Raw genomic sequence first — 15,915 nt, forward strand, 5'->3', positions numbered from 1 at the left:
ACTCCTTGACAAAGAGCCCCTTCCAAATTTTCCTGCAAATCCCATTTAAGTACTGGAAGCCTGCTATAAGGTCACCCTGGAGCCTTCTTTTCTCTAGGCTAAACAAACTCAACTCTTTCAGCCTGTCATTATACAAGAGGTGCTCTGGTCCTCTAATCATCTTTGTAGCCCTCCTCTGGACTCACTCTAGCAGGTCCATATCCTCCCTGAGCTGAGAACAAAAACTGAACACAGTACTCCAGGTGAGGACTCATAACAGCAGAGTAGAGGGACAGAATCACCTTCCTCAGCCTGCTGGTCACACTTTTTTTGATGTAGCTCAAGATACCATTGGCTTTCTGGGCTTTATCAGGCCCTCTATAGGAATGAAAAGTCTCATTTTAGCTCTATGTATTTCACCAGTACATGATTATAGTGACCTTAGTAAAATACACCAGCAGCAGAGATGATGCAAACCCCAAATTACCATTCAGAGTTGAGTTGTCAGCACTATTAGACAGATCTCTGAAAAATGTACATTCATTGCAGAAATGCTCAATTCAGCATGGGCACCAGTCGCGTTTTGATTAAACTTTGCTGTTAAATCCTCTCTCTTAAAACAATAAAAGCTGGTTTTATTTTGTGGTGAGAAATCTGCAGACAATTCAGATACATAATCCAGAGAAGAACTGATCCAGCTTATCCTAAATCACACTGACGTGTCTATGAAATGATTGTCAGGCTGAAGTGAAAATTAATCTCCCTAGAAACCCTTTTATTTTTTAAAGAAGTAAACATTACATTTTAATAACGATATCTCTTCTATGACTTATGGGACTTGAACTGCCATAGTCAATGAGTAGTTAGACTCCTGTTTGCTTCTCTAAGCAACATCTTGTAGTTTGAAACTATAATCTGATGTGTTAGTGTTGATTAGAGCTTTTTCTCTTAGGCAGCTGTTCCAAAAGCAGATTTCTTATCAAACCATTTCCTCTCTGCTCTGTTAGACTGTTACAGCCAAATTGCTGTTCCCAATGTGGCTTGTCTGCCACTCATATTGTCTGCCCCTTCTCAGCCAGCTCCAAATTGTTTTCTCACCTATGTGACAGAAACATTAGAAGCAAAGGGATGACTCTGCACTTGCACTTTTGGCTTGCTCACGGGTTACTCAGTGCTTACATTAGACTATGTCTATGGATGCAAGCATATAGTTATTTCTCTCACCTGCAAACCACATCTGCTAGCAAGGGAGATGAAGATCTCTAACCAAGGAAAAGAATGAGGATCCAGTGCTAAGGGAGGAAGCCCATGGTCAGGGTGCTCTGTGTGTACAAACCAGTGCTAGTGGAAGCAGAATGTGCACAGTGCTTTCCTACACATCTTCACGTCAGGCTTGTGTGGGCAGGAGTCTTCAAACAGAGAGAGCTTATCTCTTTTTCCCTTTACAGTAACTGTTCTTTAGTCTGTCGTGGCAACACAATCAGCATTTTGCAGAAAAACAGATTTGGCTTAAAATTTCTACCCTGTGCATTGCAGTCATTGGCTAGGTATCTGTGGTATGCACTGCCATCCTCCTCCCTAGCCCAGGTTCAAAGTTTTATATTGTGATCTACCATACTCCTTTCAGCTCTGCCTCCTGGAAAAGCAGATAAGAGACCAAGGATGAACCCCCATGTTATTAGTACCATATGTGTGCTGAAATAGCGAAGTGTTGCTCTAAACTTAGGGCTGGAATAATCATTGCGGAGGGATGGACTGTCCTGTAAACTTCAGAGGCGAAGGTCACTCCTCATCACGCCCTCCCACACTCCATCAGGGCTCACCACTGCTGCCCTTTAGTAGAGCAGTGAACATTTACTCACACAAGTAATCTCAGTGCTATGGGGATATAATTGCTTGAGTAAATCTGGTTAAACCAGCTGTTAGCTGTGTAAAGTCCCAAGTCTCGTACTGCTGTATGAAGGCTGGACTGCCAATGCAGAGCAAGGCCTTGAAAACACTCCCATTTTAAAGAAAAGTCCTGAAACATTTATGATGAATAAAACAAAGATCCCACTGGGCAAATACTGAGGGGTTTGCAGTTTTCTGACAGACTGAGTGAGAAATGGCAGAATACATGGTAATATCCTTCCCCTGCCTGCAGGACACTTATGACAGGCTTACTTATAGGACTCTGTTTAAAGCATAAAGAGACATTCAATTATGTAAATCCGGTTGATCTGTAAATGTGGAATTACGTGCTGTCAGCCTTCACTTACTTCCCAGGCAGAGTTATATTTTCATGTACACTTAGCTTACAGATGAAAAAGCTGTGGATTTAAAAATGGACTTGACTCAGTTTTACAAGCTGGAGTTACACAAACCAGCAAGGTTAATATAGCCTATAGAAAGACCATGTTTATCAATAATACTTGCCAGTCCTGAAGCCAAGCACAGTCACTAACCCTTAAACTTTTCGCCCCTCTAAATAGCATAGCTCAAGGAAAAGGTAAAATGCGACTGAAGATTTTTGCCTTTCCCCAAACTCACCCTCACTTGGTCTAGCAGTTACTTATATGAACAACAGGGAGATTTGGTTAGATGAAACTTTACACAAAATAAAACACAAATACAGTTGAATAGCAATCAGGCATACTTTTTTTTACTGAAGGTCCACTGAATTGATCCTGAAAGACTAATTAAACCTCACAACACTCCAGAAAGCTAGACAGTCCCAAGCCAGTTTAGAATGGGTCAGCTGAGGTTGGTAAAGGACAAAGGCAGAAAGAGGAGACCACGGTTCAGCTTGCATTCTGTTCTGACAGCACTGTCTAATGTAGCAACAGGCATTTAACATGCCTATATGCAGCATCAGCTCCAGCTACAATGCAGAACAAGAGCACAGTAACAGTATTATTATTTTAATGATAAAGCACCACCTATACAGTAGCTGAGTCAGGAAATATTGTTTTAGCACAGAGCTAACTATGAAACTAGCTGCTCATTATATGGTAACGGAACCAGTGTCTATCAGAGAGGAGATGTGAAACTACATGCAACATAGTGTTAAGATGACTCTAAACTATATTTAGAAGCCATTAGACACCAGATCCTAAATTAAAGGAAAAAGATTACTCTTTGGTTGTGGTTATCAGATGCAGTCATGATTTCAATCATGCTTTAAGATAACTACCAGCAAACAAAAAGCCTGCAGTGTTTGCAGTACCTAATATCTATGCATTTTGCCATGAGTGTTATGTTTATTATATAACCCATGCAGTCAATGTTAGAAATAAGTATTAATCATTAAAAAGGACATAATCCTTTTGTACATACATCTAGTTTTACAGTAACAGATGAATAAGAACCAATGGGAAAACAATGATCCTTACATCTTCAAAATAAAAATCAAAATCCATAACTGCAATGAAGGCTCCCACCTCATATTGCATTTCTATTTTGGCTTCTACCTCCTCTAGGTTACTTTCAGAATTCTCATCAGTAAGAATAAGTCCATCTCTGGTTCTTTCCTTCCCTCCTGAATTCCATATTGAGCAGAGACAGAGGTAGTGCAAGTGCGGACGCTGAGGAACACATCCCCATGTGGCTTTACTGCTGCATCCCCATGGTTCTGCTCCACTGAGGGCAACTCCTGAGCAGAAGCTGCTGAGGCAAAGACTAAACTCATTTTCACTAGTTACACATACAACATGCCTGTACACGACTTCCTAGAAAAATGCTTCCCTCTGAACACCTATACTGTTATTTGTAGATTCCTGTAAAAAGTTTGCGTTGTGAGCTGGAAATTAAGGACTTTCCTACTAAAATAAAAAAGATATTAATTGGAAAGCTGTAAACTGAATCAAATGCACTGTGCTAAATAGAGGTGAACCAGAGGCATGAGAGATGCCAAACCACATTATGTCTGTGTGTGCTGCAAACACTACAAGGTATTACTCCCAAGATTCTGCCAGAAATTAAGAGCCAGGTTTTCAGCAAATGTAAGCTACACTGGTCTATTAAGATGTACTTGCATGATGCCTAGTTATGCCAGATAAGCTCCTAACTCACACTTAAATGTCTTTTCCTCAGCAAAATAAGGCAAAGAGGGGAAAGAAGAAATAAAGGAAGCTGGACTGGCTATTGGATGGACAAAAGAAAAGTTGCTCCTGAGAACCAAAAAGTATTAAAGTGCCTGTTTGACCTCTAGCCCTTTCACGACAACTATGAGTGGAACACAGCTGTGGGAAGGAAGAAGAGAAGAGGAGAGTAACACTGGATGTTTCAGAATGTCCCCTTTGGAACACGGTGAAACCATACTGGAGCTTCTGCAAAGTTTCTGTTGGCACACATGACGCAAAAAGCCACAGTAATGAAGGTTTTGCTTTTACTCTGCTGTAGATCTTGCCTGATCCTGCTTTCAGCAATATCAGTGCAAATGTGTGACTCCAGTGAAGGGATTCAAAGGATCACAGTCAACCAAACATACTCTGACACATCTAACATTGGATTTCAACCTGCTGCATTGTAAAATAATCAGTAAGAACACCTGAAAGCTTGAAGTATTTGACATTCAAGGCATGTGAGTACAGATTGAGTGAAACTTCCATGTTGAGTGTGTGGTATGATAAAACATCCTGTCTGCTCCTGCTAATTGCTTTTCTTGTTCCATCTTTATGGCTGCATAAATAACACTTATTTTGCAAACTCATTGAATGCTGAATTGGTGCAAGATAGACAGTTCTCCACATATAGCTGTTTGCTTGCCAAAGGGCTGCATCATGGCTACATAGTTGTGCCCACTTTTTCGTTCTCCCACATTCCACCCACTCTTCCACTCAGGATGGAAACAGTCATATCCATTCCAAAAGCAGACTAACTAGAGTGACAGTCTATATTTTAAATACAGAATCCCAATTCTGCAATGTATAAAAGCTTTAATATGGGGTGTTTCCTCCACAAAGTCATGAGATCTGTATACCAACAAAAGCAATAGGTCTTTGTAACATACTATGTTTCCCCATTTGGATTAATTTGGGATTAGGTTTACTGACCCAGCTTCAGAGCACTGAAGTGAAAGAAATTCAAACATTCCACAGATTCTTCTTCCATCAGCTTTTAAAGCAACTGTGTCTCTCCCTGGGTTCTGTACTTTTAATGACAGAAACAACTCCAAAGAATCACTGCTGTCACAAACATTGTGTGAGCGTATTTGGCTTTGAGCATAAGCACTTATTATTTGTTGGTATACAGCTGCATCCATGATTTTCCAAAGCCTTAAATAATCATAAATAGGAAAATTTATGCTATTCTTTGGTACATTTCTGTCTGTTTAAACTGCAGCTGAACTTTTATGTTGTACAAACAAAAAATTGCACTTTTATCTTCTAGACAGTCTTGCTGGTCCAAAAGACTTTCAGCTGAAGGATTCTTTATTATACTCAAACCTTGTCCCATAAGAGTTGCTGCTGTTGCTCAATTTATGAAGTATCTTAGAGATTTTGTTTGGTCCACAACAGAAAACTCCAATGGTCTTCCTGTTAAAGAAAAAAAAAATGACATTGTAAATAAACACTAACTTTTAACAATAGACAGAATTGCATTTAGCCTCACTGTATCATACAGAAGTCAGCTCTACAGAGATTTTAAGGTGAGAAGAGCTCATAGGATCATGTATTATAGTTAGTATTACTGAAGCCACCAGATCTCTACCAAGTAACTCCACAACAAATCCTGTTACTTATTCTCAAGACACTAAGTGATGAAAAATTACTAATTCCCACTCTAATTTTTCCCATGAATAATCACTTATTTTTGGTTAAAAATGTGCCTCACTTTAATGGCTTCATTAGTGTAACTTGTGATTTACATTGGCAGGAGATCTAGTCACTAACAGTGACTCGTTACACTAATGAAAACTGAGCACTACTAACCTATGATTATTTCTGTCAGCAGCAGAATATCTTTACCACTTTAGTTTCACATTAGCATGCAATCTTTCCTTCAGCAACTGTATTGGAAAGTCTTGTGAAAACCCAAACACAGGCTATGATCCTTGTTCATCGTCCACAGCTTTCAGCCTGTGATTATTAGTTAACCTGACAAGAGCACTTTGATCTCTGGTCACCTTTAACACAGGCTGTAAGTCAGACTTAACAGTCATATGGCACCTAAGGGCTCAGAATAGTAGCCAGCATCAGAACAAGATACATTCACAACCATGGGACTGAGGTAATCATGACATTCATCATCTCCCTTTTTATCAAAGATAAGGAGAAGTGAAAGGAAGGAGAAGGGAAAGAAGATGTGGTGCTGCCTCTTCTATATAATGAAAAAAAAAAAAATTCTTCATCTTCCTGCTGAAATTGTGCCACACTACAGAGAAAGATGTTAAGATTTACTGGGAACAGAGAGAGCAAGAGGAGACATAGCTTTAACAATTGTGATCTACAGACTTCACAAAGAGGCTGGAGACTTGAGTTCTAGTTCCTGCCCTCAGGACTGCTTCAGTATTTTATCCAGTAACTATTTAATATAAAATATCTTGGCACACGCAGGATAATCAAATGCACAGTTTAAAGCTGCTCAGGTGTGCTTTTGGTGAGAGAAGGGAACTAACACATATAAGAAGAAATCTTTGATGCATATTGTCAAGTATATGTGCCTGATGTTAAGCAGCAGCTCAAACTGCATGGCAGTCCACACTGTACCAGTGCACAGCGACAGTGAAACAGCAGAACTGAGGGATCAAACATCAAGAAACGTCACAAAGTTAAACAGGTAACAGCAATGGAGTCCTTATGCAGGTACCTTACAATGCTGACTTTAATTGCCTTCATTTATATAATCTCTCATATCAGTCCATGGCAAATATTCACAAATTACTTTTCTCACCCTTAAGTATACCTATGAAACATTCCTGTCATAGAATCATAAAATGGTGTGGGTAGGAAAGATCATCTAGTTCCATCCCCCCTGCCATAAACAGGGACACTTTCTCCTAGATCAGATTGCTCAAAGCCTCATTCAAATTGCCCTTGAATACTTCCAAGGATGGAGCATCTAGGATTTCTCTGGACAACCTGTTCCAGTGTCTTACCAACCTCACAGTAAAAAATTTCTTCCTAAAATCTAATCTAGATCTACCTTCCTTCAGCTCAAAACCATTACCCTTTTTCCTATCACTGCACTCACTGATAAAGAGCCCCTTCCCAGCTTTCCTGTAGGGGCACTTTAAGTTCTGCTAGTACTCCTTTCAGCAGCAAAAGGTGTCATGTTGGTGGCTGGATTTGCAGAAATAATGAATGCTATTGCTCGTTGCTCTTAAATAAGATTCCTCAGCACTTGCAGAACCTGAATGTAGTCTAATCCGTGCACAGTGAGGGAAAAGGGTGCATGAGCTGCCAGCAAAAATCTGTCTTCTACTGTGTATTTAATAACAAAACCCAAAGAGTCTGTCCTGTCTTTCTCCCTTTCATTACATACACATAGCAAAGCACAGACACGTCTATCAGCACATGCTAGTAATGTATTCCCATCCCAGCAACATCCTTCCAAGGTACAAAGAATTTTTTTTTGGCTGGTAAACAGGATCACTGAAAGGTTATATGATTTGCCTAAGGTCACACAAGAGACTTGTGGCTAAGAAGGTCTCCTGAGACCCAGCTGAGCTACCGCACCATACAGCAAGTCAGGGGCTCTCAAAATTCCTTCCTGGGATATCCACCATCAGCATCTATTCTGGACATTCCTCCACATACCAATTACCTCCCACCTTCACACCTTCACACCCTCTTCCATTTACACCCCCCACTTTCCAGCTTGCAGATACCTTCCTTTCTGTCTTGCTTGGCTCTTGCCCGGTTGCCTTGACACAAGTATGTGGGAGGCTGACAGCAGCTACTACAGAGCAGAATGTTACTACCTAAGCTGATAGGTTTTAATTGCTTACCACTTGTTTGGGACAACAACTGACCTTGTTGCTCAAATGAACACAGACAGCTAGGTATTACTGAGGCATAACATCTGAAAATCTTTTATATATCAATAACTTGTTTACAATTAGGGAAACTGTGTTAACGGCCATTGTTTGTAATAATTATAAACATTAACATAAGATTTTACTCCTTCAGAGCACTAAGTAAATAACTACTCAGTGTTCCTACAGGATGAGGAGGTCAGCATGTATTCTTACATCCATTTTACGAGCAGCAGGAGGTGAAGAAGAGGTGAAATACTTTGCTACCTAGAGAGGACAGAGACAGGACTTGAAATATTACAGTTTTAAATCCCATATTCATTCTTAGAGATTTCTGCTTTACAGTGCATAAGAACATATCATGGTGCTCCACACCTTCCTCTCCTACAGATATTCATGTCCTTTTCTAGGTCAGATTCTATCTTGGAAAAAAATCTGTGACTATTTGAAATAAGCAGAACTGAGAAAGCCTGGCAGCAAGATATGGGGTAAGCTTTTCTTCCAGAAGACAACTGGATGGGAACAAGGTTGCTGCTCTGTCCCCAGAGAGAGAGCATGAAAAGACAAGATATAATTTATTATATAAGCTGTCCCAATGCACATTCTTGGGACTGTGGGTGTCATATAAAGTACTGACAGTAGATGGCACACCTCTGCTCTGCTTAGCCCAGAAGAATGAATTCGGAACCAGACACTGGGTTGTCTCATGTTATGATCTGAAGTTTTGGCAAAGCACTTCACTTATTTGGGACCCAAAGAGCAAAACCAGCAACAATTCACAAACCGCAAACCAACCAGACGGCTACATCGATGAGAGGTTTTGCACCTGCGTGTTTATTTATGCACAGCTTTTACTAACATCACAAGACAAAAAGTGGAAAATATCTTGTCCATAAAAAAGCCCAAGGGGATGACTGCAAATACATGTGAAAGCCTGATCACTGGCACAATATGTTGGAAATAACTTGGTTGGCCTGCATTGTTTTGCCATTTTTTTTTTGCCTTTATTTTTTTTAATTTATTTTGCTCTGCATATTGCAGCAGGGTTGTTTAGCTGGAACGTTAATGAGAAATAAGAGCTGAAATAAATTTAGTAAGAGACCAGGAAATTGGACTACAAAGAAAAAATGAAGTTGCCATCTCATCTAGGAAAAGAGAGAGAAAGTTTACCTACAACAGCTAAGTTTCTGTGGGATAGCTGAGTTACAGGTTGCACTACTGTCTACTATGTTAAATTTAACTATGTCAGCAGATACAGACCTATAACCATAAACGCTGCTAAGAGGGTAACAGAGAGTGAGAAAGCCTACATCTGAGCAAGCTGCAGGTTAATTAAAAGAGTCAGAATGTTATTTAGGTACTAAAAGACACCTTGCTAAGAAATGGTGGCACAATTTAAAGACCCAATGTGGAAAGACAGAGGAAATAGTACTTGAAGTCTAATTAGGAGTAATAAGATGGAAAGCACAAAAGAAAAAGTAAGTATGACTACCACTAATAGCTTCATCTATATTATGTGCACCTACTCTCTTGCAAGTAAGTGGCAGAATCCTCATTATTTTCACCTTTTAAAACTAGATTCACACTGCTAAACAAAAAAAGATATTAGAATGGAGCATAAAAGGTCAACAGTGCTCTATGCAGAGAACTCTGAGTCAGAAAGTTAATTTGCTTCTCTAACCTCTCTCTTTGCCTTTCTTTCCCATGGTCCTTCTCTAAGTGATATTTATTTGCACAGTGGGTGCAACCTTTTAGGGATGGACCTCTGTAGCACCTTAGGGACCTCCTGGCAAGGGGCCCCATCCAAAACATCTTCTAGGATCTGAATCCAGGATAAATATTATCAGCAGCTTATACTGCCAACAGTGACATGTACTGGCACTCAATATTTCTCAAGACCCAGGGCTCAGTGTACCCTAGTCACATCCAGCCTCAGAAGAGAAGAGTCACTAAACAGATGTTCATCTTACAAGTGCAATAAAGGACAAAAAGTTATTGGAAGGATGTTCTGCAGGTGAATGTGACAGCACTTCTCAACTAGGTGCACTCAGATTATTACAGACAGCTACCAAGGGTGGTTTGCTACCACCCTGCTGACTTTGCTAGAAGTGGATTAGGCAAGACTCACACTATCCCTTCTACTAGACTGGCTTTTGAGGCAGAAAACTGCCAGTGGGGTGTAAAACACTCAACCAGCAAAGCTGGATCTAATCGCATGTCTTCCTTGGTTTACATCTGTCTTGATTCAGACCATGTGTTTGCCTAGCACAGTAAAAAGGCATTGTTAGATTTTAACAAAGAATAAAAAAGTGCCATGAATTTCCAAAGACAATACATCATCTGAAAAAAAAACCAATACAGGAAAATCAGATTCTTCCTTGTGCACTTTGTTTGGAAATCAGCACTATAAATCATGAAAATTATAGAAGTCAACAGTTTAAATAAATGCAACTTCTATATAAAACCAACATATGTTTCAAGTAAGATATTGCTACGGACAAAAACATATCTGAGCAGTGAGATGGAAATCTGTTACTTTTATTTTCTAGGCCACTGAACATCCTAGCTGCATGAAAAGATGAACTGTTCTGAGTGTAAGAAAAAAATAATCTTCAGTTTGTACAGGCTATCTCTCATAGCAAAATACTTCTAAAACAGTGGCTTAAACGTTACACTCTAAGATAAAAGCTCAAAATATTTTCATACAAACATAGCTAGTAAAGCTAATATCCCCAGCCTATAAACTGTGGCATTCTTCAAGCTGACTGGTACTTACCGCCTGTTACACTTTGCTATTTCACCAAAAAGGAGTTTCCACTGGGGTCGTCCAATCAAAAGCCTTGAGTTTAAAGCTTGATATTTTTCACCAATTATTTTCTGCAAGAAACAAAAAATTACATTCTGACTGATTTGCAAATTGCCTCATATCACCCAGGGCTCCCATTTCTGACATTGGCTGACTTATCATATTGCTGAAGTGTAAAACCTGAGCACAAGTATGTAACAGTTGTGATTAAAACTGCAGCCATTTCATGCACCAATACCTCTGCTCGATGGCTTTTCAATGGCTCTCCTTGGTGTTCGTTATACATTGTTCCTCATGCAGCTGCTCATTAATCTCCCTTTTACTTTTAAACCAATTTATTTAAGCCATAAAACAATAACCATGCTCCTGTTATTCATTCCCTCATTGGCTTTAATGCTATGCTGAAAGAAACACTGCTGGTGCAAAAATTATATTTCTATCCAAAGTCTTTTTTTAACTTTGTACAAGTAACTCTTACAGCGACTAGGTCTAAACAGGTAACAAGGGAAATCTTACACTTATCCCTGAAAGTAGTTTGCCAACTGTTTTGAGCTGTCTTAAGAGCAGAAAACAGCCAAAACTTCTCCCCAGACAGATCTCATTCAATTCGCACAATATAAACTTGCCAGCATTTTGATAAGGCTAAATGCCCTTCCAATGCAGGGGATTCTCTTTCTTTTGTTTTCTGTCCTAATGCAATAGAAAGGCAGAGAGAAATTACATCTTATCTAGGCTCCCAGATTCACTCCACTGCGGAATGACCTGAAACATTGCTTGTACCAGTGTAAACACAGAGCCTTGGCCAACACATTCTCTGCTGGCATTTTATACTCAAGAGGCATTTGCTGAGGGATGGGCTTGGCTCCTTGTTGTCACACAGGCATGTTACTTCTGAGCAAAGGAAGCACAAAGTGAAACTGTCCTAATTTTGGTAGCAGTCAGTACTTTGGACTACCATCAGTGAACACAAGCTGTAAGGCAATGGAGAGTTGAGTTTAATTTGCCCTTGAGAAATCATGAGCAGCATAATATTCCATGCCAGTTTTGTTCAAGAGACACAAAAGAAAAATGGCTTTAATGAAAGACTTAAACCAAAGATGATTTAAATAAATTCAGCAGGTACTTGATACACAACAGAAAATGTGCTTTAAATTGTCCATTATTATAATCTTGCAGTGTCATCATAATACAGACCTGCTTTGGGTTTTAATTTTAACTGAGTGATTACATACCAGCCCATCAATTAGTATTTTCAAGCAACCCATTGCAGTTGACATACATCATCCAGGCACGACATCTGTTGTGCTCATAACTACTGTAGCTATCACATTATTTAGACCATTGGATAGTGTTCCTACCAGAGCTGTGAATGTTATGCAGTATCCACCTGATACCAGGCAGATCAAAATCCTTTGGGCATGGTTTCTCACAGCATTTCACGTTTTGCAGTAATTGTTAGGCTTTGTTCTGGGCCTGTTGTAGACAATGGAAAGCTTCCAGATGCAGCAGGGTGAAGAATTATGCCTACGCTCATGTGCAAAATAATGTCAAATGAAGATCATAAGCATAAATAGCTACAGGAGATGCCAAGATGTGAGGAATTCCTCCAGCTTTTGGTTTAGTAATACATGATAATCAACAGTTCTGTATGATTTCCACTCTTAAAGCAATTTGTAACTTTTGTCTGTACTTGAGGCCAAGAAATACAGTTTTTAAAAATGGCTTGTTTCTCTAAAAATATTTATTTGAAAAGAAGATTTGAGCTTGCAGGCTCCTAGAACTATTCTGGTTTGATTCTTAGCCCAGAAGTGAGGCACATTTCTCATAAAACACGGCCAGCTGTCTGGTTCGTGGCCTGACCTGGAAGGACCTCTTTCCTAGAAAAGGAAGACATGGATCACTGCCCACATCTAATCAAGTTAAGGAGATAGACTAGATTCTCTTAATGCTGTGGAGATGGACTTGCTCTCTTGCCCTAATAATGAATCAGTTACTTAAGTTTATGGCCTCATTTCCTATATTTACCATCTGCAGTAATTCCTTTTTGTGTTTGACTGCCAGTTTGCATTGTCTACTACCTAAAAGTGTACTTCAGTTTACAAACAGCATTTATCCACATACCTGCATCCCATCTGTTTGACTGAGGTATAGCTGGATGTTTACATAGTCTGGTCGATTCTCTTGCCAAAGCTAGGAGGATGATAAAAACAGCCAGTGAAAAAATGTCCCTTCCCTTGATGTATGTGTAAAGTCATTTGTGCCTACTATCTTGGGTTTCAGCATCAGTGAAGTAAGATTTTTCAGGAAGAAGACATGCTTGCATAGCACCCCTTCGTGTGCTGCAGAATGATGCAAGTCATGCTGTGTACAATATATTATTTTAGGAAGCTACACTGCTCTTAAAATCTACCTGAAATTGTGAATCCCCCTACCTTCTCAATCTGTCTACTAGCCAAATGGCTAAGGGCCACTCAGTCTTCCCAACTTGAACATTATTCTTCTAGCTCATAAATTTCACAGCTAAGTGTCCAGACTACTGGTACATGGCTACACTGTGAAATGAAATACTAGTGATAGATACTCAAACTGGTTTTGTGCAGCTCCAAGAATAAATGGAAGGTGGATCAGGTAGCCCAAGCAGAAGTATTGCCGAAGCTTGCTTGTTTTGAGTAAGGTTGCCTTTCTCTACAGCATCTCAGTTGTGAGATGTGGACATATTCTGCATTTGTTCAAGTTGTCGGTATCCCTCCAAGCAACACCCATTACCTTGTTATGCAACATACAGAGCAAATCTGCAAACCAGCGGAAAGATTCAATGTCCCTGCACACCCAAATGAAGTAGAGTCTTCTGAGCTTGTAGCACTTCCAGCCATCACTTGAAAAGAAAATGTTTGCGTAATTAAAAATTATAATTTAAAAGGGAAACATTAGTTAAGATGTTTTATATTAATTAGTGGAAAAATGAATTCCCATTACAAACTAACTGCTGAATTGTTCTTCATCTTTGATACATCAGACACTGAAATGACCAATACAGCCTGTTATGGTGATCCTGAGAATATTAAATCTCTAGTATAGAGATAACACCCTTCACAAATACTGTTTTTGCATTAGGAAGTTGTCCGTTATACAGATGACTTGGGCAGCAAATAAGGACTCACACGACATCATCATCATCAAAGCAAAGCAGATATTCTAAGTTCAAGTGTATTTTGTCAATTCATTATTAGGTTTATAAAGCGACCCATAAGAGGAAAATATTGACAAATGTATTAATGTCAAGACTTATTTCTGCCTTTATAAGTGGAAGGCTTTGGTTGATTATAACTAATACTCTAGCAAAAACACAAGATCAAATCAAATCAGAGTTCCATTATATTAGGAAACTGTGTGATGTATTATAGTTCTCAAAAAATGCTGGTGGTGAATGCAGAGTCATGGGCAGACTCCAGCATTGCATTTAGAAAAACAGGGTTCCCATGTCAGATTTCTAATGCAAATAAAGCACAAATATAGCACAAAAGAGGGCCTGGAGCAAACTGGGAAAGAACAGAAGTGGAAAAAAAAGATCCTGATGATTAATGAGTTCAAACAAAGGACAAATATCCAGGAACGATCTTCTTAGTTGGCCAATGCTATTTTCTGTCATTCTGATCCCTGAAACACACAGTGCACAGACTGTTTAACTCCTTTTCATCCTAAAATAATTTTCAGATGAAGGCAGCCATTGTGTATCGACTTCAAATACCAGTCCCAGAAGCAAATCCTAGTCAAAAAGTTTCATGCTGCATCTCACCACATCCATTGTGCATTATTTCAAACTCTACAGTTGCTGGCATATCCAGCACGGGTATTGTTTTAATAGGTGTACCTAAGTGATTACTCCAATCACTGTCTTATCTCCCCACGTCCCTAACCTTCACTGTAAGCCTGAGGAGCAAGGATGGAGACATTCTCAGCGTCATGTAAAGGGCTGAGAATTCACCTTCACGTAAACTGCCCATAAAGAGAAAAAAAGGTGCTTTAAGACTGGAGAGTACAGTATGTTCTAAGCTAGGGCGAAGACAACCGACAGATCATCCGCTAAACCAGTGTTTTGTTGATGTTCCAATACCAAGAAGGAAAGCAGGCTTAGACTGTTACTTTTTCCCAGAATCACAGATTGATTCCCCTGTATAATATTACAGTGCACAAAGGGAAGATTGCTAGAATGATAAGTTATAGGATTGACTGTTTGGAAGCCCATTTATGGCTTTTTCCTGATAAATGGACATTGCAAAAGCTTTTGCACACAAACCTGCTATGGAAGTATCTCTGCAAGTTCCTACAGCCTCTGAAAATAGAATGGTAGAGGCAAACATCTCATTACCTGCTGCTGGCCCGTCATAGTCATAATCACCTGGCACATTTTTGCTAAGCACTGTCAAGGATAATCCATCATGAGGAAAGTGGTTATCTTATCCACCTAAGCCCCAGGCTTTCAGCAAAAATGTATCTTCTTTTTGAGAGGATGATCAATACACTCTGAGGAAAAGAAAATAAAGGAGCCCAAGATGGTCTTTTAAGGCTGCAGCACAATGAGAGATGTGGGGCTGATAATTTTCAGAAGCACGCAGCGCTGCCAGACCCAGCCCAGATCAAGGACAGCAGAACATGCACAGCATCTAAAATCCCAGCTTTAACTGCACTCCAGAGTTAGAGCTTGCCATTGGAATGTTCATCTTAGAACAAATGCTCCAGTAGTGCATTGTAGAATCCTCTCAAAGCCAGCTAACCTTTCAACACTTCAGGGAAGGTTTGCTGCTTTTGTTGGCTTTTTTTAAAGTGCCTATGCAACAGGGGTGCTCAACCTGTGATTGGAGCTTTTAGCCAATAATTTAGCAAAAAAAAAAAAAAGAAAAAAATCAGTTGTAACCATAAAATCACGCCTATTTCAAATAGCATAAGATTTGGAGGGAACCATTTTGAAAATGTGAAAGAGAAACAAGAGGTGAAAGTCTTGGTCTGAATAGAATTACAAAAAGATTTAAGTTTAAAAAACAAACAAAGAAACAAGGAAAAAAATAAAGCAAAGAAAAAGGCATACCTAAAATTTAAACTTTTCAAATGGAGTTAAAAATCTGAATGATATCTTAATCCAAGCTGATCCTTTTTCTCTAAAACTTTACGCTTA

At 39.4% G+C, this 15,915-nt stretch overlaps 1 protein-coding gene across 1 annotated transcript in view; it reads right to left on the bottom strand.

Annotated features, from left to right (window-relative positions):
- Nucleotides 1-4,805: 4,805 nt before the first annotated feature.
- The window catches only part of NOX4 (NADPH oxidase 4), a 107,014-nt gene continuing 95,904 nt past the window's right edge, over nucleotides 4,806-15,915 (bottom strand). Inside the window, exons 15-18 of the mRNA XM_069883314.1 lie at nucleotides 13,509-13,617; nucleotides 12,864-12,932; nucleotides 10,713-10,813; nucleotides 4,806-5,495 (exon numbers count right to left, since the gene is read on the bottom strand). Of these exons, the coding sequence (XP_069739415.1) occupies nucleotides 5,375-5,495; nucleotides 10,713-10,813; nucleotides 12,864-12,932; nucleotides 13,509-13,617 (400 nt within the window). The 3' untranslated portion in view covers nucleotides 4,806-5,374. The remainder of the gene's footprint in view (nucleotides 5,496-10,712; nucleotides 10,814-12,863; nucleotides 12,933-13,508; nucleotides 13,618-15,915) is intronic.

Source organism: Phaenicophaeus curvirostris, chromosome 1 (assembly GCF_032191515.1).
Source record: "Phaenicophaeus curvirostris isolate KB17595 chromosome 1, BPBGC_Pcur_1.0, whole genome shotgun sequence".
In the NCBI taxonomy this organism is placed as follows: Eukaryota; Metazoa; Chordata; class Aves; order Cuculiformes; family Cuculidae; genus Phaenicophaeus; species Phaenicophaeus curvirostris.